This window comes from Eupeodes corollae, chromosome 3 (assembly GCF_945859685.1).
Source record: "Eupeodes corollae chromosome 3, idEupCoro1.1, whole genome shotgun sequence".
Classification (NCBI taxonomy): Eukaryota; Metazoa; Arthropoda; class Insecta; order Diptera; family Syrphidae; genus Eupeodes; species Eupeodes corollae.
The window spans coordinates 112,490,230-112,514,230 of record NC_079149.1 but is presented as its reverse complement, the minus strand read 5'-3'; the positions used below and the strand labels follow the sequence as shown (position 1 = coordinate 112,514,230).

Sequence of the window (24,001 nt, the reverse complement as noted above, 5' to 3'; positions counted from 1 at the left end):
GCCCTGGGCACACTAGCATTTATTTTGAGGTTTTCAGATTTGAACCCATCCAATACTACTTGTATGAAAATATCCGAAAGGTAATTACTAAACCAATGAAGCAGTGATTCCTGATGCCTAACCCTATCAAATTCTTTTGCAATATCAAGTGCAATAATCTTACTTTCTCTAAAACGATGTAGTGGGCCATTTGCTGCGAAAGCCGTACTGCCGGTCAATAAGTAGTTTTCGGTCTTCGAGATACATACTTCTTAAGCTGATAATTTATCAGCGTTTCCATGACTTAGGAAAAAAGCGACTTAAATGCAATGGGTCGGTAATTAGAGAATGATGAGGATTCGCCTTTTTTTGGCATAGGCTGGACAAATGCTGTTTTGCACCCGCTCGGAACGGGACACGAGGAGTAGGAAGAGATGAAAAAGCTTAAGGAGTGTGTCGTTATTTTTTTTTGTTGACTTGAATTTTTTCATTTTAATTAATGTATATATTCCTCCATCAAATAATGGATTTACAAAACTTATTTCTTAACAAGTTTTTATATTTTCTTTAATAATATTTTATTATCAAAAATGTGAAATTCGTTATCTCGAAAACTGGTAAACTTTTTCTTAACAAAATTCAAATTTTAAACTAAAACTAATGTATTCAAAAATACCAAGTAACTGGATAATAATACACTATACAATAATATGTACTTTAAAAAAAATTAAAAATTGTACACAAATTAATTTAAAGAAAATGATATACAAATTGTCGAAAAAAAGTAATAGGTACTCGTACATTATTTTTGTTTGAGTATTTAAATATTTTAAAACATATTTATAATTTTGTAAATAGTTTTTAATTTGTTTTGTTTTTATCAAACTAATTAGTGTGGATTTGTTGTGCTTTTCTGTTTTTTTTAGCTAAATTAGGGCACCCTTTACGAATATAAAGATAAAATACATACACTTTTCATTTTATGACTCAGAAGCTAGAGCACATCAATTAATCAGTACTTTTTTATCAGCTTTATTGCCCTGTCGTATGTTTATAGCTACATAGAATTTTTATCTGATATTTATCTTAAATAAAAATATTTGCTTAAAATACTGTGTAAAAAGATTTAGAGTAAAAAGATATAATTTGTCTATTTTTCTAGAAATTATCACTGTTTTTAAAATCAAATATTCATTAGGATAAATTTTAACCGAAGTGTGAATTATTTTGTTTTAGTAAATTTTATCAGAAAAAATGTTTTTACAATCACTATCCTTAATTCTTAATACCTTATGAATATTTTGTGTCGAAACATTCAAAACATGGAGGTAAATGAATGAATCTGTACATATTTAAGATGAAAATACAAAAAACGATGATCCTATCAATCTCTAAATATTGATTTATTTTTTTGTTACGACTTCTTTGGAATTTTCTAAACAACAAACAAAATAACATATAAAAACGAATTATTCAGATTTTGAATGTAAAAATATTAATATCTACTATGAAAATGGGTTCCACAAAATGTTTGCATAAGTTTAATTCCCTACCAATTTTTCAATATTGAAACTTAAAAACTTGGTTAACTTCTTAGAAGCAACTAGGCCCTGTTGCTTTTTATAAGATGGTAAATTCTCACAGGAGGCACACATGTCAAAACTTAAAATTTTCTTTTGAATATGTTGAACGTAAAATTTCAGATCATTAATATTCCCACTAAATATGAACAAAGGGCATTACATAGATTTAAATAGATCCATTATTATAAGGTGAAACAAATGAATTTTGGTTCGTGATTTAAATGTTAACATAACCTTTATTTTCTAAACAAATCTGATCGCAAAATAGTAAATATAAGTCATTCCCTAAAGATTCTCTGTTTATTAATAAAATCAATAAAAATAAATAATCATAAGTCAATATTTTAAAAATAAATACAATTCAAAAAGATTAAATAGAGAGACCAAACAAATGTATGCAGTCGTCAGTGGGAATGTAAATGTTGCATACAGTATTAATAAAGAAAGCCTAAGTTGACACGCGATTACCCTCATAAATCCAATTAAACTAACAAAATTAAAACACAAGCCAACCAAAGGTATAAAGAGCATAATACAAATTAGATAGGTCATATTTAAATTGAAAGTGTATAAAGTAGTTGATAAACTGTTTGATTTTTGTTTTGGTATAAGTGTTGAAATTCTTGATGCAAGCATTCAGACTTTTTATATGACATACAAATTTTAAAAAAATCTACAAAATGTGTTTGACTTCAACTAAAAATCTATCTTTCGCTGTTATGATTTGCTTTGTTTATATTAAAAATAAAAACAATTCAATGGCGCCCAATAACAAGACTTTAAAAAAAAATATAATTGAGGCATTGAGAGTAGTAGTGGCGTAACCCTCATTTTTCGATTTTGAGTTTATTGCACTAACATGACCAAAATTATATTTTTTTTCTATGCAGAAGTGGTGTAGGTCATATTTGTTTATAAATGTACACAAAATTGTAGAAACATTGTTTCTGCACGCAATTTTTCGTAGGACAGAAATGGCGTAACCCTCTTACGCCGCTTTTTTTTTAAATTAATCAACTCCAAACACATACGCCATTTCTGCACGAAAATTGTACAGTAAGCTAAATCAACTGCATCTTAGAAAAGCGAAGTCAGCTAGAAATAGCATAAGAGATGATGTGGCAAAAGCAATGGAATCTAATGACACTTCCGTAATTGCATTTGATCTTATGTAAACCTTTGCCAACTCCAGTCATTTCAAGGGGTGTGTTCTATTATAAGAGGCAGCTTTGGACAAATTTTCTACGTATCCATGACATGAAAAAGAACAAAGCTTACATGTTTATTTGGGATGAGTCGGTTGGATCAAGAGGTCCAAGAAAATGGCACTATATTAAACATTTTGTCAGTGCCTCAAATTTAATTATATGCACTGACCAGTGTATATAATTAAGATGTCCGTTTTGTGTCTTGTTGAGTGGCCAATCTTACTTACCTTGTGATCAAGACTTCGGTCTTATCGAAAAACAAATAAGTATTTAAACGACATTTTTGGCCCTATGGACTGGTATAAGGGTATAGCAGCGGCAAGAAGGAAGGATCCATTTAAAATTATTGTTATGGATGGATTTGTGATCTTTTCCACGAAAAAATATTAAACAAATATAAAAAATCCAAAGATTAATGATAACAAAGCGAAAGTGGAATGGCTTAAGATTCAATGGCTTCAATTTTTGAAAAAGACCCCTTTTAATATTTCTCACAAGTATACAGCAATAACAAAGACGTGCTTTTTGAAGCTGTGATATTAAAAATAGAACATCTGCATTAATCACAGATCTCGAATTACGGAAATTCCGTAAGGGAAGCGAAAAAGAAAGATTTACACGCCTTACTAAATTTTATTCCCCAAAGTTACCAGGACTTTTATAAGAACTTGACAACGGTTTCTACAGGCAGAGACGTTAGCCTAGGTGAATACGTACATGAGGTTGAAGAGTGATAGTTTCACAGCAGTCTTAACTCATAACTTGTTACTATTTTGTACTAAGAAAGTCATAATACAAAAAAATGTATGCACTTGTATTTTTAATGATTGGTATAACCAACTTACTTTTTTGAAATTATTTCTGTATCCAGAAAGCAGAAGTGGTATAAGCCACATAAAATCCAATAAATCACACTTTTACAGACAAGATTAAAGTCTAAAATAAGAGATATTTATCCAGCTGAAGTTTATTAGCCATTATTCTAAATAGGAAACCAATAATAAAAAAAAAAATGCCTTTAATTTCTTTAATTGTGATTTTCTTAATTATTACGATTTGGGGTTACACCACTTCTACTCTCAATGCTTCAATTAGAATAACGAGTAAACTACAATACACAAAAAAGTAAGTATACGCCCAAGTGGTCAATATTATTTTTCATTGAATGGTATATGGATTTTTCATAATAATAAGTATCAAATTGAGTTCTTTAATGTTTAATTAATAACGAAATTGTTTCTTGTCTCTTTACCTATTTTTCTACAATTTTGTATTCATTAAAATTGATAAATTATAAATTTTTGTTAAATATTGTGTTAATATTCTTCCGCGCTATTAACTTGCTAGTGCCTATTAAAAGTAAAAAATAAATAGTTCCCAATTACCCGATCATGAGATTATTGAAAAATTGTATAAAGGGACTTAAAACACGAAGCAGGTACACTTTAAGAAAAAAGTAAGTATACGCCCAAGTGGTCAATATTATTACTAATAATACGGATAATACTGATAATAATTTTTAAATTAAGTTCTTTAATTTTTAAGTAGTAACGAAATTATTTATTGTCTCTTTACCTATTTTTCTCCAATTTTCTTTTCATTAAAATTGATAAATTATAAATTTTTGTTAAATATTGTGTTAGTATTCTTCCGCTCTATTAATTTCCAATCATGAGATTATTTAAAAATTGTATAAAGGGACTTAAAACACGAAGCAGGTACACTTTAAGAAAAAAGCAAGTATACGCCCAAGTGGTCAATTTTATTACTATTTTTCATGATAATAAGTTTTAAATTGAGTTCTTTAATTTTTAAGTAGTAACAAAATTATTTCTTGCCTTTTCAATACCTATTTTGCTCCAATTTTGAATTTATTAAAATTATTATTTTATGAATTTTTGTTTAATATGTATCGTGATTTTGTTCAAAAAATTCTTTCGCTCTAATGATTGCTTAGAGAATGTTTTAAGTTAATAGATGAATGGGTCTTTATTATCCCATCAAAAAATTATTTAAAAATTGTATAAAGGGACTGGAGGCACGAAGCAGATACGATTAAAAAAAAGAGTAAGTATACGCCGGGTGACCAATATTCATGTCTATTACCGATGTCGTCTAGTTTTTTATCCGTCTCTCGTTTCCTTTGTCGTGCCGTTTTTTAAGTGGCATTCTATAACTTTTGCGACGCTACGAATTTATAGCAGATTTTTAAACGATGAAAGTGTAACAGAAAAATAATAATAAATAACTCCATTACTCCATATTTATCAAATTATTCGCATATAAATAAATTATTAAAATGATAAGTGTTGAAATGTACTACAACACAAGCAACGATAATGACAATGATGAAGAAGGCGGAGAGCGAAATATTGAAAAAGCACGATTAATTGTAAAAAGAACGCTGATAAGACAAAGATGGACAAGAGCCTGCAATTGGTTTTGTTTTTTTTTTTAATTTCAACTGAAAATGTGCAAAAATATTTACTTTTTATATTTCGCGAAGAAATTACAAGTAAATTCAATGAAATTAATTATTGAATATGGAAGCTTACAGGTCTCCGAGCCTCCATTTCATCGTCTTGAGCAAATTTGTGAACGAGAGATACCGTCGTTTTTTCCATCATTGTGTTTTTTTTTCATCTTACAGAATGCTGAATAAAAGTGTTGAAGACACTTGACGTTTATAAATAAAAATTAACTGGGTGGCGCAACAGTCCGTTGAGAACTAAGGCCTAGTGATTTACAACTCTAAACCATTCCTTTGTGCGAGTACTGTTTTCAGGAATGGAGGGGACCTACAGTTTTACGCCGGATCTGAACGGCTGATTTGAGAAAGCACTTTTCATGACAAAAATTAGAGATCGAACCGAAGACTTCTGGCATGACAGTTCAACACACTAGCCAACATGCCACGGGTACACTTGACGTTTACACAAAAAACGAGTGACAAAAGTTTAAAACAAAAACACTTTAAAATAAAATGTTTTTGGTTTAAAAAGACTTGTGATATGCAGATTTTGTCGTGTCGTATATTTTGCTTATGTTTACGACATCGGCAATAGGGGTGACCTTTTTTCCAATCAGTCTTGTATGGATTTTTCCTACTAATAATTTTCAAACTGAATGCTTTAATTCTTAAGCAGTAAATCAGTTGTTTTCCGCTTCGTAATACCTATTTCCCTCCGATTTCTTTTATGAAAGATCATGAAATTTTGTTAAATATTGTGATGCAGCGTTATTTCAAATATTCTTCGGATCTCATGACTTACTAAGTGCATTTTAAAGATAAAACATATTTTTAATAATTATCCGATCCTAACACTATTAAAAAAGTTTAAGCAAGACACTGTAAACACAAACAAAGAAAAATAAAACAAAAATGTAAAAAAGTACGTATACGCCCAAGTGGTCAATATTATTTTTCATTGAGTCATGTATGGATTTTTGATGATAATAAGTTTCAAATTGAGTTCTTTAACTTTTAAGTTTTGAACGAAATTGTTTCTTGCCTCTTCAATGAATATTTTTCTCCAATTTTGTATTTATTAAAATTGTTATTTCATGAATTTTTGATAATTCTTGTGATTTTGTTCAAAAATTATTTCGCTCTAATGACTGGCTTAGTGCATATTTAAGGTAAAAAATGAGTAGTTCCCAATTACCTGATCATAAGTTTATTTAAAAATTGTACACGAATAAGGTACAATTAAAAAAAAAGTAAGTATACGCCCGGGTGACCAATATTATTTTCCATTCAATCTTGTATGGATTTTTCTGATTTTTGCTTTAGTTCTTAAGCCTTGAATCAATTGTTTTCTTCTTCTTAATACCTATTTTCCTCCGATTTCTTTTATAAAATATCATGAAATTTTGTTAAGTATTGTGATGCAGAGTTATTTTAAATATTCTTCCGATCTCATGACTTACTAAGTGCATTTTGAAGATAAAACATATTTTTAATAATAATCCGATCCTTATATTGTTTAAAAAGTTTTAACAAGGCACTGCCAGCACGAGGAAATAAAAATGAAACAAAAATTTAAAAAAAGTAAGTATACGCCCGAGTGATCAATATTAGTTTTTATTGACTCTTGTGTGGATTTTTTGATAATTTTTTAGAACAACTTATTTTAAATTGAGTTTTTTTTTTCTCAAGCAGTGAATCAATTATTGTTTTCTGCTTCTTAATGCTTATTTAAGTCAGATTTGGTATTTATGGAATACTATTTTAGATACTTTCAAGTGACAAGTTGCTGTATTTTCATCAAATGAGCTAAATTAATAATGAAATACCCCCAGAATACATATAACTTTTATTATTATCTTCGGTTTGATCCCTGCCTGTGCCACCTAAAGTTTTTTTCACCGGGTACTGCGTCTTGTGAGGAATCAACAAATTCTCCAAGAGTAATTCTTGTCATGAAAAAATGCTTTTTCAAATTAGCTGTTCGGATTTGGCATTTAAATTGTAGGTCCCCTCCATCTCTGCAATTACTCGCACTTAGGAATGGTTGGGAGCTGTAAATGACTAGGCCCTGGTTCTCTACGGACTGTTGTTATTTACATACATCTTCTAAAAATGTTAAAAACTGCAGTGGAATTAGTACAAAGTCACACAATCTTAACCAACGAGGTCAATAATATTGGTACAACAACGTAACGTAGAATTCTAGTTTAAAATCGTCTAAAAAGATAAAACTTACATCAAAATTTATAGCCAATAGTACAATGAGAAATGTTTTTGGTGATCCCAAGTTACCTGAAACCATTAGAATCCTAAGAAAACTAACAACAAAAGAATCTAAAAGAATCAGCTGTTATGGCTGCCCTGATGGCTGCCCATGAACTACACTTTATATCAAAACAAATCCCTTATTTGAATACCCTTGTGTTTACGTTCTTAAAATCAAACATGTACCTATACTTCCTGCATACATATATTTATGTATAAACCTTACCTCGGTTCACTTAAAATAATTTCCTCTAGGAAAGACCATAATATTAAATAAATAATTCATCAACCACTTTATTTTTTCTACACCAGATTACATTACTTATACCTCTCCTATAAAGAAAATAAAAACAAAACAAAAAACAAAAATAAAACATCACTTAGGGAACAATACTTCCAACAACCACTGTGCATTAGAGTAGTTCACTTGAACGAACTCAATAACTTGTGTCGTTTGGTCTGCTTTCGTTCGTTTATACGTTGTTTCGTATATCAAACCAAAGCTGTTGAATGGTTCTCTTCAAAAGTGTGCTCTTAATAAATATTATTTTTGTTGTTTTTCTACTTCATTCGTCCATTTTCCCAATACAAATTTCTTTATTCCCTTTAAATCTTCTGCTCCTTCTTCTCCTTCTTTTCCATATAAATTCGAAAAGTTTCGATTTTTCAACTTTTTGACAGTTGTTCTTCTTACATTTTTTAGACAACACGCCAACAACAAAACAAATTAGAAAATAAATACATAGTTCGACAACTATTGTCAAAAACCATTAGATAATAGATTTTAACACTTACCTTTTTGTGTTCATAAAATTGTTTTGACTATTCTGCAAATATCTAGGGACACCTTATGAATAACTTAGTACTGCCAACTTGCATTATTGTCTCCGTGGATGCTGCAGAAGGCAGACTTCACTTAACTCTTTGACTACACCGAAATACTGAAGACCGAAACCACTAACTTTAACTTAGGAATAAAAACAAACACTTAACACCACGCACTTTAGTTAACCGGTAAACCTCCTTTTCTTTCTTCGATTGACGATTACATTGCCCTTCTCTTTTTTTCACAACAAAATTTTGGACTTGGAGATGAAAACACAAAACACACACCTCACCTCGTCTTAAATTACAAATAAACGACTTAACATAACAAAACAGAAAAGATAAGGAATTATTTTTTGTATATTTTGTTTTGTTTCGGTTTTTTTTTGATGACGATTATGTTTTACTTTTCCTTTTTTGACAGACGCAAAGTCTTCACTGTCTTTTCACGTTTAAAATGACAGCACCTTCGAAAAAATTCTTCTTTTCTTTTCTTCTCACTCCAGATCCAGACAACAAGAAGACACAGAAATATAGGGTTTGTCTTTTTTCTGCAAATGGAATTGAATATTCAATAATTAATGTTGGCCCTTTTTTGTTTGACAGGCAGCCGGGACAACACAAGACAAGTTACGGTAAGTAGATTGTCAAAATTGACAACTACAACTAGACTTGAGATTGAGACTCATTCAACCGGCACGGCACTCAAAATGCAAACCGATATAATAACACAACAATAAAAGTTCACTTTGGGTGACAGTTCGTCGAAGATATTAGTTAATTGTTTATTATTTTTGTTGTATAAACTTTGATGGGATTGGCCGCAAAAATTTTAAACAATAACACGTATTTAGGAGGAAAATTTTAGCACTTTCGTCCAAGTGAATCATCAGACAATACTAGACTAGTCTCGGGTTGTGGACCCGATGCCGTAAGAGGGCCCGTCATTATTTTATTTCTTGTTGTTTTTGTTTTGTTTTTTTGTTGTTTTATTTTTATTTTCATTTTAGTTTTGTGTACGCCGAAGCCGCTCCAAGCTCCAACATGGATCCCACTTCGACATTCATAATAAGCGAGAACAACACAGAACACAGAACAACGAACAAGGAACAACCACCACCCATATTGTCACATTCTTTGACATTGCTCTGCTCTGGCTCTGTCTCAGTGTCAGTACGTTTGGTCGGTACTTTATGCCTCTGCCTGCACTGCAATGAGATTCTTTCTCTTCAGTCAGCTTCAGGAGAAGGAGAGTGGAAGGAAAATATAATATTGAAACTGAAGGAGTTTGTGTGTGAAAATATCAATTAGTTTAATTGATTGTGAGAGAGATAGTTATACAAATTTGAGCCGATAAAGTGAATAAGGTAGATCAATAAAATAGCACACACATACTCTCTTTCTTTCTGTTTCTCTTTTTTTCACTTTCTCTCTCTTGATATCTCTTTTCTATTCACTCTCTCTCTCTTTAAAGAGTCGAATTTGATTACTCTTAAGATGTCAAAACTTGCTTTTGTCGATTTGTCCCGCCTGCTGATGACGTCGTCGCATCGTCGTCGTCGTCATCTCCCGCCTGACAAACCGTATTCTTATATTCGCGCGCGCTAATTTTCCATTGTTATGTTCTATGTTTTTGTTTTGGTTTTCTCGTTTCGCTCGTGTGTAAGTATCTTTGGTACCTCTTTCGCCCAAACACAAGCTCTTCTGCTCTTTCTCGAATATTATTTCATACTCAACTCAGCCATGCTCCATCCATATCCATAAGTGTAATAGGTGAAGAGTATAAGGCTGAGGTATTGTACAGAGTAGTCGAATGGAGGTGGAGTAGAACGAGTGAGAAAAGGTGCCTGCTGCATTTTTGACGTTATTAAAATGGCAAGCAAAAGGAAACAACAAAAATAAAATAAAATAATGAATAAAACACAGGATGGTAGTGATGGTGGTTGATGAAGAGGTCGGGGACCAGGATGAGGACATGGACGCAACCATGAGGATGACATGCTGCTGGGGTAGGGTAGTGGTGGAAATAAGAACACACAAAAAACAAAAATCGAAAGAAAGCAGCGTGATATAAAAGCATTCTTTGCTATCTTAATTGGGTCCAATTAACGGAAGATATAAGGCGATATGCTCTGTGCGCTCCGCTCCTTGTGTGCCTCTGCTTGTCGAACATTTGCTGTACCTAGGTATAGCTGATGGTAGAGTGTCCATGGTGGTGGATGGGATTTGGGGTTCTGTGGGACTGTATAGAGACTGTGGATTGGGAAGAGGCAGCAGCATCAGCGATCTGAAGGAATCTTGTAGTCATCCGCGGCGAATGTGGAAACCGCCATGCCTCACAAAGGAAATTGCCGAGTTATTTGTGGTAGCTGGTAAGTACATACATTAAACAAGACGAAGCAAAGTGAGAGGGGTTAAAGTTTGCCAAAAAATTAATACAAATCAGATCTTTAGGTATACCTGCAAACATTATATTCCTATCCACCAACAAAAGGGGACTCCGAAATTATGAACCTGATGATGATGATGAGAATGATGGTGTTGAATGCTAAGAAGATAAGTCACATCAGAGCAATCTAAGCCGGGATTGATGTGACTTGCCATCTCGTTGTTTTTGAAGAATCATTAGACAATTGGGCATAATAATTGGTCCTTTCGAACCTTCCGCTACGGAAATGACACTTCCATATTTCATCTACCAGGTACTACCAACCTGTGTAGGTATTAAAATTCCGTAATAAACACAAAAACGTTGGGTTTGATTTAATTTTCTGTATTTCTTCTTTTTACCATCGAGGACACAGCATCAACCCGCAGTCAATATGTCTCTTTGGTTTACTCCTTGTACAGAGTGAACACCGAGCGGAGCACTGTGTACGCTTGATCCTGTAGTAATGAATGCCAATTAAGTCGAGTAGGAATACGAAAATATCTTCCTTTAAAAATATCTTTCATGAATTTTTTCTGTTTGGTGTGTAAAGGAGGAAAGGGGGGGATGAGAAATGTGTTTTTTTTTATTTTTGGTTGACAAGTGGGTTGGGTGTGGGGTGGCTATTTATATGATTTTGTGTTAATTCTGGTTTTATTAATGAAGTCGTTGAAATTGAATTCATGAAAATGAAGACTAAACAAATTGTTTGTCTAAGGGATTTTTATTACAGTTGGTTATTTTTTAATTGCTTACACTGATAGAAGTTATATGTAGATTTTTTAGAAAGAGGAACTAGAAAGCAAAAGTCACAATCATGTTTTAAGTGTGTTTTAGGGACGCTGATCAATCTAGCTGGTATAACAGGTTGGGGCAGAGCCGACTTACGAGTTTTGATGGTCTATAAATAACGAATAATAAAATTTAGAGAAATCAGTATTCAATCCTATTTTTCAAAATTATTTTTTGAAAATTTTATCTCCAAGATAGCGGCCGTCAGCATTGACACACTGTTGTAGACGATATCTGAAGCTTTGACATGATTTTCGGCACATTTCGACTGGTATGGCCTTGATTTTTACGATGATTTTCTGTTTAATTTCTTCTATGGTATGTTGGCGATGTCTGAAAACCTTATCCTTAAAGTAGCCCCAAAGGAAAAAATCACACATACTTTAATCTGGCCAGCCTATGTCTTCTCTCAGAGACATTAACCACCCAGAGAACATTTGTTGTAAGACATCAAGTGAAATTCGAACTGAGTCCGCTGTAGCTACCTCCGTCTTGCTGAAACCATACATCTCCCAACTCATGTTCTTCAGCCATTTTCTCCTACCTTTGCTGAGGATAAGTTTCCAACATGGGCCTCAACCAACATGCGTCTTCAGCCAGCTCGGTCCCTAGCTAGCTGTCTCCAGTTTCGCACGCCAAGTTGGTTGAGGTCCTCTCCCACCTGGGTGCGCCACCTGAGTCGCGGTCTTCCTCTACTGCGCCGCGCCCGGGATTGGATTCGAAGACCTTCCGGGCTGAAGCGTTGATGTCCATCCGCTCTACATGACCTAGCCATCTAAGCCGTTGGACTTTAATTCTGCTAACTAGGTCAGTGTCGCTGTATAACCCATACAGTTCGTCGTTATATCTTCTTCTCCATTCTCCATCTATGCGTACGGGACCAAAAATAACCCGAAGAATTTTTCTCTCGAAGCATCCTAAGACGATCTCATCTTTCTTTGGCATGGTCCAGGCCTCAGCGCCATAAATGAGAACCGGGATGATGAGTGTATTAAGAGAGAGGACTTTACTTCTCCATTACCTTCTAAGTCTAAAGAAGCAGCGATTTGCAAGAGTTATTCTTCGTTTGATTTCAGCGCTGGTGCCGTTGTCTGCATTAATAGCGGTGCCTAGGTAGACAAAGTCCTTAACTACCTCAAAGTTATAGCTGTCCATGGTGACGTTTTATCCAAGACGTCGTCGTTCAGTGTCCTTTTTTTATGACAGCATATACTTGGTCTTGCCCTCATTGACCACTAAACCCATCTTCTTCACTTTCGTCGCAATGCTCAAAAACGCTCCACTGACATCACGCTTTCTTGGCGAATTTAGCCTTGATGTGGATTGTCGTGATGCGCTCGCTCACACTGTTGAAACTCAAGACTTTTTGCCAGAGTCTAGTTCCAACAACAAATCCATACCCAAATACACGCTGTCTTTGTTGTCGGTAGCAGTCGCCGTAGTATACATCGCAGTCTTTTAGAATTTCTCCAACAAGCAGTCAAAAATATATGTATCATCCTAAAGCTCGCACTGTGTTTATATACAAATATTAAGGGTATTACTAACCCCTATTGTGCCTGTTAAATATTTAAAAATATTATACTTTCTTTACCGATCTGCCGGTAATCTAAAAGACCTGAAGAATAGTTTGATGTTTATTCAGGTGGCTCTGTTATAAAAAACTAAAGTTTTTGCTTGTATAGAATCCAAAAGTATCTTTGAAAGTAATAGGCCGCAATTGTTTATGGTACTTGTCGCTTCCAACATCTTTTTTAAATGATGTTTTGTTGATACAGCCAATTGTTCACCCATAACCTGGCAATTTGGATAACTTTGGAGATCAATTTCTTGAAGTCAATTATAGACATTCTTTCTTCAACTAAACAACACGAATGTGGAATGCCTTACCCATCTCCGGTTTCTGTAAACATTTTTGAATTCAAAGTCTACATTAGGCTCTCTCCAAAATGTGTGCCAAATATTTAAAAATAATAATGTATAAAATAAAACCAATACCACCCGTTATTGTTTCCTTGAACGGCATAATGTAATGGCTTTTAGATCAAGCTTAGCTTGAACATTGCTTGATCGAAATGTTAAATTATTGGGCCTTTTCTTGAATTGTTCGTGCGAAACTTCCAATGTCACGTGAACTGTGTGGCGGTGTGTTGTTTAGTGTGTGGGACTGTTTTGTCAGAGGTCCTGTTTTAAATTCCTGTCTGTATCACATACCCTTTTTTTTAACTGCTTCTTGTGCGGAATTGACAAATCCTTTGAGAATAATTCTTGTGCTTTCTCCAATTTGCCGAGTTTGGCATAAAAGCTGTAGGTCCCCTTAATTCGTGACATTACTCGCGCACTGGCCAGGGATTAGGCTTCGGTTCTCTAAGACCTGTTGTGATACCTTATTTTTATAAGGTTTACTGAATGCCCCTCTACTAAGGACGCTTATAAAATTAGTAAAGTGTGCGAAAACTTTTGTGAAAAAAAGACATATTTAAAAAAAAGTTTATCATTTGAATGGTTTCTTGAATGTTATATCCGTTCATGCTAATTCAGCAAAAACAGACTTAAAAATTGACACACAATTTGACGGGAGTGGAGAACCTGATACAGAATATGTTTGCCTATAAACTGTCAAAGCTGAGAAGTCTTCATTTCCGTTATTAAGTGAAACAAACTCTTCAGTCTTGTTTCTTTAGAACGATTTCTGAAAATGTTAATTTTTGACTTTTTCACTAAATAGCTTAACTGGATCACGGCAAAAAATTAGTTTTTAGAAAAATTAAATATTAAAACAAACATTTTCTACAATAATTTGTACCTACTTACTTATTAACTTATATATTAGTGTTTACTAATTTTATGTTATTTACATACGTATGTTCATTAAGTTCTTATTTTTTAAATAATTACTCTTTTAAATGTAAGTCTTATTAATACTCATTAGTTTACTTAGTATTTGATAAACAAAAAAATCATTTGCACATTCTTTAAGGGTTTTTCCAATAGGGCTTACTTTTTTTTAATGTGTTATTTTAATATGTCACTAAAGACAAGTAACTATGGCTAGTTATAACGGCGATAAACACGTAGTGTGTTGGAAATTGGATTTTGGAGCAATTGGAAATTTTGATCGGAAAATCATCTTTATCGATAAGGCACATTTTAGGATGAATGGGTATCTGAATAAGCAAAACTGCGGGATTTGGGATAGCTCCATTCCAGGCGAGATTCATGAGGTGTTAATGTATCTAAATAAAGTTGCTGTTTTTAGTGGATTTTGGGCTGGGGCCATCATCGGTACGTAACGTCTACGAAAATAAAGCTAAACAAGCCATTACTGCCCACGGTAATAGCTATAAGTCTATGATCACCAACTTCTTGTGGCCTGAATTGGATGATATGAACACGTGAAGGTGTATGGTTTCAACAGGATGGCGTTACGTGCCCCACAGCTCAAGACACATTTGTCGTGATCGTGTGATTTAGGGACCAATCCTCGAATCAAAGGTCTATATGAGTAAGCTGCGAACCACTGGATTTTTCATCACTTCATCCAGCGAAAATTCAACGGTAATTTAAACAATTTCACACATAATGTGATAGATAAAAACTTATTGATATCTCACACATTTTTTGTTTTCAATCTTAAATCTACTACCATCAAATATCATACTGTTCATATGCCATATATTCAATTTATCGATACATTTTTCTTAATGATTTAAAACAAGAAATGTGCAATTGGTACAATCCTTATTCTCACTTAAAATTGATGAAATATACAAGACTGTAATTAGAAATAATTTCAAACAAATAATGTCAACACTTTGACAAAAATCAAGAGAATAAATAAAGAGCTGCAGATACATAACCTTTATATTGAACTGTATACACAATTATTATATGCATTTGCCTATGAAAGGCTTCTAAAAAGGATTCCCTGTCCTGATGATGTCCTTTCCTAATCCTGATGTTTAAAAGATTTCGAAAAGAGAAAATTCTCATCGCCACCGGAGAAGAAGAGAAAGAAAAATAGAGAGTAGAAATTTCTCTATTTTTTCAAAATATACAACCACAAGTTAAGATTGTTTTTTTTTATCCTTTTTTAATGTCATAGTATTGGTGCAATTATATTTTGTTGTTAGTTGTTATTATTATTTGCGAATTCACTTAGTCACTCACTCTATGCTCGTTCAACCCTGCTGCTCCTGCTCTTGGTCCTGCTGACTGCTTTCAAAACCTTTTATCCATCGTTGTTGTCGTCATCGTAGTCATCATAGTCATCGTCGTCGTTGTCGGTCGTCTTTTGCACACACAACACACATCCCCCTCTCTCGCCTAGCACACACAATGAACATACAAATATAGGGGTACATATGTATATATTCATTCAATTCAACCCCACCAACCCCCTGGTAACAAACAAAGCCAATTTGATATGATAAAAGCGTTTTGCCGGTATCATGAATCTTTTAATGCATTTAGAAGATGGAAGGGGTCATGAGGGGCATTGGAGGGAAGAGATAAAGAGGGTTGAGGGTTGGAGGAACAGCAAAAAAAAAGGCTCCAAAAAGAGATTCTATATGCCATTATTGGTAGGTTGATGGTAGGGGATGGTGGTCGGGAAAATGGCAGGGGTTTAGAATAAAAATAATACAAAAAAAGTCCTTTGGAGAATAGATGGATGGATGGATGGATGTGCTCTTAATATTTCGACGAGTGATTAGGCTAATGGCATATTGGACATAAAAGCATCACTTGTTCTTTTTCTTTTTTGTGTTTTCAGATAGATGTGGGTATGCAAGTATAGGTAGGTTAATAAATATAACTATTTAATCATTTATATACATATGGACATAAGCTTTTAGCTACAATTTGATAAGTTAATGATTTACTTATTGTTACATACATACATATGAACATACATGTATGTAGGCGTACTTACATACAAAAGAAAGTTATCTTTAAATTGATTTGGTTCCAGTTCTTTGAAAGAGATAAAAGTGCCATTTTTTATACTCCAATTTTTCAAGATAGTATATGAAAAGGGATGGAAGCCGCCTTCAAACATAAAACCTTGTTTTACGTATTTGAATACAAATTTTGTGTACAAACAAGTGTGACCCAAAATAATTACTTTTTACCTTCGATTGTGTGCACAGAGGAGAAAAGAACGAGCAAAGACTTTAAATGAGTGCAAATGAATGCCTCAAATGATTGCAATCGATCAATCGATCAATCGAAAAGATGATTGCAATCTTTCTCGACGTGAAATGATCGATAATTGCACTCATTTAGGTTCAAATTTTTGGAGTAAATTGATTGCATAGGTAAGTTTTTAAAGATTGCATTGATTGAAATCTTGAAAACTAAAGTTCTCAGTTCTCAAGGCCACATGGTTTTTTTACAAGTTTGATAAAAAAACATCTATTTTCATTTAAACGTCTAATACTGAATTAGTGACTGATAATTTTTAAAAAGTGTCCTTTACTAATATTTCACTACGATGTTTTTCTTCAAATTGGCTCATTGTCACATTGAAGAAGTGAAAGGTCAAAATTTGCCTCAGCTCGTGCGTCGCAATTGAGAAACATTTTGATGTGCTATAAACAAATAACTTTTCATATAATAATTTTTTCTAAAGTGTTAATAGCAACTCGTGGTGTGTAATTGAATGAAGAAGAATTGCGTCTTGTACCCACATAATAATTTGCATTGACGTCTTTCGGAAGCTTATTCACAAATATACTTAGCAGGTGATGCGTGTGATGGGTCAGTATTTTAAAGATTTAAGGTAGGTTCATTATATCGTTTTATTGTTAAGTGATTTTGTAATAAGTGTTAATTGGAAGAGTAAACCTCATTTTATTATTTGTTTTATTGAACCAATAATGTAATAAAATTTGGTGCTTTTAGCATATTAAAGAAGAAGATGTTGAACAAACAAAATGATGTACAATAAAATAAGTACTTGCTAATAAGTACTTTTTAATTTGACCTCATTGATATAATATCATTGAAGTGAGCACAAACATTAAAAGAAGAGGCATGTATGAATGACGTCACACAAATCTATGCAATATTTTATCTTTAATAATGTTTTTTAAAATATCCTCCATTAAAATACAGGGTTGACATATTTTAAAAGTATTTGTATGTTAATGATTATTTCAAGGTAAGTCACTTTTGGTCAGATTAATTTAAAAAAGAAATGTTAAGTTCTGTCTCTACCAAAATTTTTATTTGATCAAATTTCGATAAATAAATAAACAAATATTACAAAGTACAGAAATTATAAATTTGACTTACTTTTGTTAGATGAAAATTTAATTTGGTTCTTTTTCGTCGTTGGTTTTAAGATTCTGAAATATAAAGAAAATTAATTTAAAAATATTGTTTTTAAATTTTTATCTTTAAGTAAAAGCCTATTTTTGAAAAAAAAAAACATATGACAAAAGTTATATTCTTAAAAAAATGTTGATTGAAAATAAATTGGTCTTCAAAATCAGGAAAGTTTGTATAAGTTTGTATTAAGTTATTTCTTTTCAAAATACCTCACAACTTGGGTTGATTGAGTTCACATTTCTAAATCAATAATTTAAGCAGTTTCGTTTAAGACATTTTTCAACAATTTAAAAGATTAATGTTCATATTAAATTGATTTGGTCAAAATCGAAAACTCAAATTTCCTCAAAAACCACCCGTTAAATATTTATACAATTTTGTACACATTTTTTTTTTAACTTGGCTTCTTTATTCACACTACGGCAGATCTTTGAAAAAACCCAGGAGCTTCAAATCGATACCCACCATCTCTTTATCGATTTTAAAGCCGCGTATGACAGCATCTATAGGGAAGAGCTCTACCGAGCAATCTCTAGTTTTGGCATCCCTGTCAAACTTATCCGTTTGTGCAGAATGACGATGCATTTGATGTCAAAAAAGGTTTTAGACAAGGCGATGCACTGTCATGCGACTTCTTCAACATCGTTCTGGAAAGAATTGTGCAAAACTCAACCGTCAACACTAGAGGCACAATCTTCCAAAAATCCATCCAGTTACTCGGATACGCAGATGATATTGACATAATTGGAAGATCAAATCGTGATGTCAGTGAAGCGTTTTTGAGCATTGCGACGGAAGCGAAGAAGATGGGTTTAGTGGTCAATGAGGGCAAGACCAAGTATATGCTGTCATCAAAAAAGGACACTGAACGACGACGTCTTGGACAAAACGTCACCATGGACAGCTTTAACTTTGAGGTAGTTAAGGACTTTGTCTACCTAGGCACCGCTTTTAATGCAGACAGCGACACCAGCGCTGAAATCAAACAAAGAATAACTCTTGCAAATCGCTGCTTCTTTGGACCTATAAGTCAATTGAGTAGTAAAGCCCTCTCTCGAGCATCTTAAATCACCATCTATAATGCACACATCATCCCGGTTCTCATTTATGGCGCTGAGGCCTGGACCATGTCAAAGAAAGATGAGATCGTCTTAGGATGCTTCGAGAGAAAAGTTCTCCGGGTGATTTTTGGTCCCTTACGCATAGATGGAGAATGGAGGAGAAGATATAACGACGAACTGTACGGGTTATACAGCGACACTGTCCTAGTTAGCAGCATTAAAGTCCAACGGCTTAGATGGCTAGGTCATGTAGAGCGGATGGACATCAACGCTCCAGCCCGGAAGGTCTTCGAATCCAATCCCGAGGGACGGCGCAGTAGAGGAAGACCGCGACTCAGGTGGTGCACGCAGGTGGGAGAGGACCTCAACCAACTTGGAGTGCGAAACTGGAGACAGCTAGCTAGGGACCGAGCTGGCTGGAGACGCTTGTTGGTTGAGGCCCAGGTCCGCCCGGACTGTAGCGCCACCTTAAGTAAGTAAGTAAGGCTTCTTTAAGTATATTTTGTTATTATTTCAAAAGCGATTCAACTGCTTAGATCTAAAATTTTGCTATAGAATTTTCTCGGGAACTAGATAATCTCTTGCATTGTCTAAATAATATATGGTTATCAAAAATGACCAATTTGTTTTTGGATTTTTAAAAATACTATTTTTTTTAATTCGATATACATATGTATGTAGGTTAAAATTTTATAAAGACATTTAAATGTTAACATATTTGCACTAAATATCCACATGCCGAAAATATATCTGAAAAACTTGAAAATTGAAATAGAAAAAAACTAAAAAAATGATTTAACACTTTTAAAAATACATTAAATGCAAGTTGCAATCACAGGAACTTGCCCATGTATCCAAAGAGTTACTTTACAATTTTTTTTACTCAAAATTTTAAACAATTACACAGAATTATAAAAGGTTAAGTAAATTTTTAAATCCATTTTTAGCTATTTAATTGGCTAAAAAGGTGATTTTGCATATTTTAAATGTTAAATCAAAATGACATCTAATAATTATTCTTATAAGAGCAGTCCAATTCCAATTAAAAGGTCCATTTAAGTGTAGTTGCTTTGCTTAAATTAGCAATTTACTAGATATCAAAGGTTTAACTATAGGGTCCGCCAAACAACTTCTTTTTTTGAAAATGCTATAAAAACATCGAGTGTAGCTTCGGCTGTGTGTCTTCGTCGTCGTCCTGTTAAAACTAAATGTTGCCAATATCCTCTTATTCCTTTTTTTTGGAACAAATATTCGTTCAACAGGCCTAATAACGATCCCCATTGATTGTAACGGCAACTCCTTGCACATTTTCGAAGAAAAACGGATCAATTGTGCCTCTGGACCAAAATCCGCACCAAACAGTGATTCGTTTTGGGTGTAATGAGCTTCATCTGAAAAGATGATTTTTTTTTGTTACCAGTCACGAAATAAACACTAGTTGAAAAAAAGTTAGATTGTGGATCCTATAGTAAATTGTTAAACCCGTAACAACTTTTTTTTTTTTTAATTTTGAGCCAAATAAGTTTTTGATCTACAAATATTATTGATACATCATAAGAACAGTTCATTAGTTCTTGGGAAAACTTAAAAAAAAAAAAAGTTCTATGGGGGTACCCTTCTGGAGCAATACAAACACATTTTTTATGTTGAAAAAACCAAAACTAAAAAAGCAATTTAAAAAAATATTAAAAAGATATCTACTAGTTTGTTTTTGAGAAAATTCGAATTCCGATTTTCGACCAAAAAATATAAGAGCTGCTCTTAATTTTAGTTTAAAAAAATAAAAGAAAAAATGACTGATGAGGCTCAAAACCTTAAATTCCAAATTTGAATTCATTTGAACCAAAGTTTTGTGCTGATGGGGTCAGAACGGACGGAATCAGGGGATCCATTTTTTTCTACTTCTCGTAATGTCATGTTTGATTGAAATTTATATTTCAATTTTTTTAACGAATTCAAAATAGTTTCTACATGTCGCAAGGAAAAAAAGTATGTTTGTAAAATTGTAAACATTAAAATCTGGGTACCATTTTTAAAACAAAAGCCAATAAATATAGGATCAAGTTTGTACTCAGTCATGAATTATTATTAATTTTAATTAATAACAATTTTTATTTTTCTGTTTTCGGCTTTTTTATAAAAACTTTTCAAGGGCATGAAAGAAAAGTTATCAGTGTGGTCACATCCTAGCATCTGCAAAAAATATGGTGTCATACAAGCATAGTTGATGAAAACCAATATTTATGGTTTTTTAGATGAATGCAAGGATTATTGAATCCAGCTCTCTGGCGATAAAAACCAATGACGCACTTGCCAACACATAACGCACAAGTTTCTTGAAATTCAGTCAAACAAATGGCTGCACAAGTAACCCCAAATTTTAATACAGTGAATTTGACAAAAACATCATACCTGAATAAACGCATAACATACAATTTTAATTTTAATTATCCAGTTCTTATAACTGCGTACAACAGCACAATTGAAAAAAAAACGCTCATATTACACTTAAAATTACGTACAATATTTATCAGCGGAACTCCCCATGTATTCATTAGTTGACTGTTAGACTTAAGGTTTTATAAAAAATACAACCTGATTCCTATTACTCTGAATTCTAATCACTTAATAAGACTTCAAGTATTTCAGTGCGTTTTTCATTCAGCTGTAATGGATTTTGTAATGCAGTTTCATAATCCCCTCAATTTATGCACATTTTTTTACTGTCACAAACTGAAGCCGCATTGTGCATTTCATGCCTTGAATGCGAATCTATGGCAATTTTGTGCGTTTTTGTGAAGAAGATCTGTACACATCAGTAAACTAATTTTTAGCTTTTATCTTTTATATCACAAAAAGACCCTGTTTACCAACCCTAACCAAGTGTTTCTCTCATTAGGAAAAAATTATTGCGTGTACTTTTGCGGTGATATTTTAAATGTTGGACCCTTTTATTATCCAAATGATGACGACGTAGCTAAAGTAACTGCAATTTTACTTAAAAATCAAAGCGAAAAATAATTACCTATGCCCTATCCATATTCATTATATTACTGTGCTTACCTATCTTCTAAAGGTACATAAAAGGACATTATGCACATTCAAGGTACTTACTTTACATATTTTGCTTGTATCACTGCTCATTTATCATTTAGAAAGCACTAATTGACAGTTTTGGTCATAAGACTGAACCCCCCACCATTCTGTATGTGTGGTTAGAATTGTATTGAATTTTGGTAACATTAAGTTTCTAATTAAAATGAAAGCAAAAAGAAGAAAGAATGCTGCCAACACAGATAACTTACCGTTGTTTCCCTTAAATATGTATTTGCAGATGATAATTTGTGTAACAAGTTAATTTGTTATTTAAGGAACTTTACATTCAAAAATTGAAATTAAAGTTGTTTTTTGTTGAGATGACTTTTCGAGATGTTATGTAAAGCAAAGCAGGGATCCTTTTTTTGGTTTTTTTTTGTTATTAGAAAAAAATGTCAAAATTATTTATGTTTTAAATTTTTCAAGAAAATAATAATAGAAATAAAATGTCTCTCATAATTACTGTAAAAAAGATGATGGAATGCGACCCACACCGACAACTTCATATCCTGTCTGTCGGTTTGTCTTGCTTCAAAATGTTTAGGTTCTTATGTTTTGTTACAAAATTGTCAGTTGAATTATTCTAAAAAAAATAAAAATTACCAAAAATATTTTACACATTATGAAATAGTTTGATTTCAAAATCTAATTTTGGTAACGAGGCTTTTAGTCGAAAACAAATACCAATAGCATTTCTTAAAAGTTTTTATTCTTTATACAAACAAAAACAAATATAATCAATGAAATTAATTTCAATACAATATCTTTTATTGTTCAGGAGATATCGAGAACCGAACATAAATTTTTACCAATCTTGCTTACTATTTTTTTTTTTGAAAAAACGGACTATTGGATTTTTGTAAAAAAATGTAGTGAATGTCAAAAAAAATATTTTTTGTAAGATAAAATTAGATTAAAACCAATATTTTCAATTTTTGAAAAGATATTTGACCCCAAAGTGAATTTTTAAAAAGTTTTAGTATGGTTTTTTTAGGTTTATATTTTCTTGTAAAACAAACTGTTAATTCGATTTTTGTCAAAATTTTACTGAATTGGGACAACAATAATTTTTTAAAAGATAAAATTAATTTTATAAGAAAACTGTCTATTCGATTTTTCTTAAAATTTAACCAGATGTCAAAAATGGTTATTCGTGGTTGTGAAAATTTTGGATATAAGACCATTTTCTTAGTTTTTCTGATTTATCAAAAATAACGTTTATTGGATTTTTTTTCAAAAAATATACTAATTTGTTATCCCGGTACAATATAATTTTAAATGCAATTCAAATCTTATTTGGTGTAGAAGATATTTTAAGTTAACCAAAATGTCCACCTTTTTTTTAATTGCTATGGTAGAAGAACCACCCACTCAATTTTTAATGCAGTTATCAATAACACTTATTAGCAGCCGATATCTCTACTGGTTGTTAAGTTATGGACGACGAAAAAAACATCAAGAACGTATAGACTTTCGAAGGTACGTACACCAGCACGTACAGACATCTCTTTAAAAAAAATTTAATTTCGACTCTTAGGACCTTTAAACGTTGAGAAATGTCAAAATTTTGAATTTGACAAATCATACCGATTATAAAAACAAAGAGGACTTGCGCTTTCGACGTTTATTAAGTTCAAAAAAATCCAAATAACAGTTTTTTGCGAAAAAAAAAAACAAAGTATTAAAAATTTTTAATAATTAATTCTGACTGGAGTATTTTCAGAACAATGTTCAAATCCTGACTTCATCTCATGAAAAATATTTGGTCATTCATTCTTCGGCTTTGAAACTAAAGCAAAACTGATAATTTCCCATTACTGTCCGTTTGTCGATTTTTCTAAAAGTGTACCAAAATATCAGTAAGTCAACATCTTTTTTTTTCTCAAAATTCTTGAGTCGAAAACCAATATTATATCAGTTTTTGTAGGTTTAAGGTTTAAAAAAAAGTTGCCCATTAGATA

General features: G+C 32.5%; 2 protein-coding genes across 2 annotated transcripts in view; one reads left to right on the top strand and one right to left on the bottom strand.

The window, feature by feature from the left end:
- The window catches only part of LOC129949388 (actin-binding LIM protein 1-like), a 302,819-nt gene extending 293,507 nt beyond the window's left edge, over positions 1 to 9,312 (bottom strand). The window contains exon 1 of the mRNA XM_056060819.1: positions 8,301 to 9,312. The gene's annotated coding sequence lies outside the window, so the exon portion shown is untranslated. The remainder of the gene's footprint in view (positions 1 to 8,300) is intronic.
- On the top strand, positions 8,760 to 9,706 carry LOC129949389 (uncharacterized). The gene is made up of 3 exons (XM_056060821.1): positions 8,760 to 8,868; positions 8,937 to 8,965; positions 9,341 to 9,706. Exons 1-3 carry the CDS (start codon positions 8,788 to 8,790, stop codon positions 9,639 to 9,641), a joined length of 411 nt encoding a protein of 136 aa, XP_055916796.1. The 5' UTR covers positions 8,760 to 8,787; the 3' UTR covers positions 9,642 to 9,706.
- Positions 9,707 to 24,001: the final 14,295 nt, after the last annotated feature.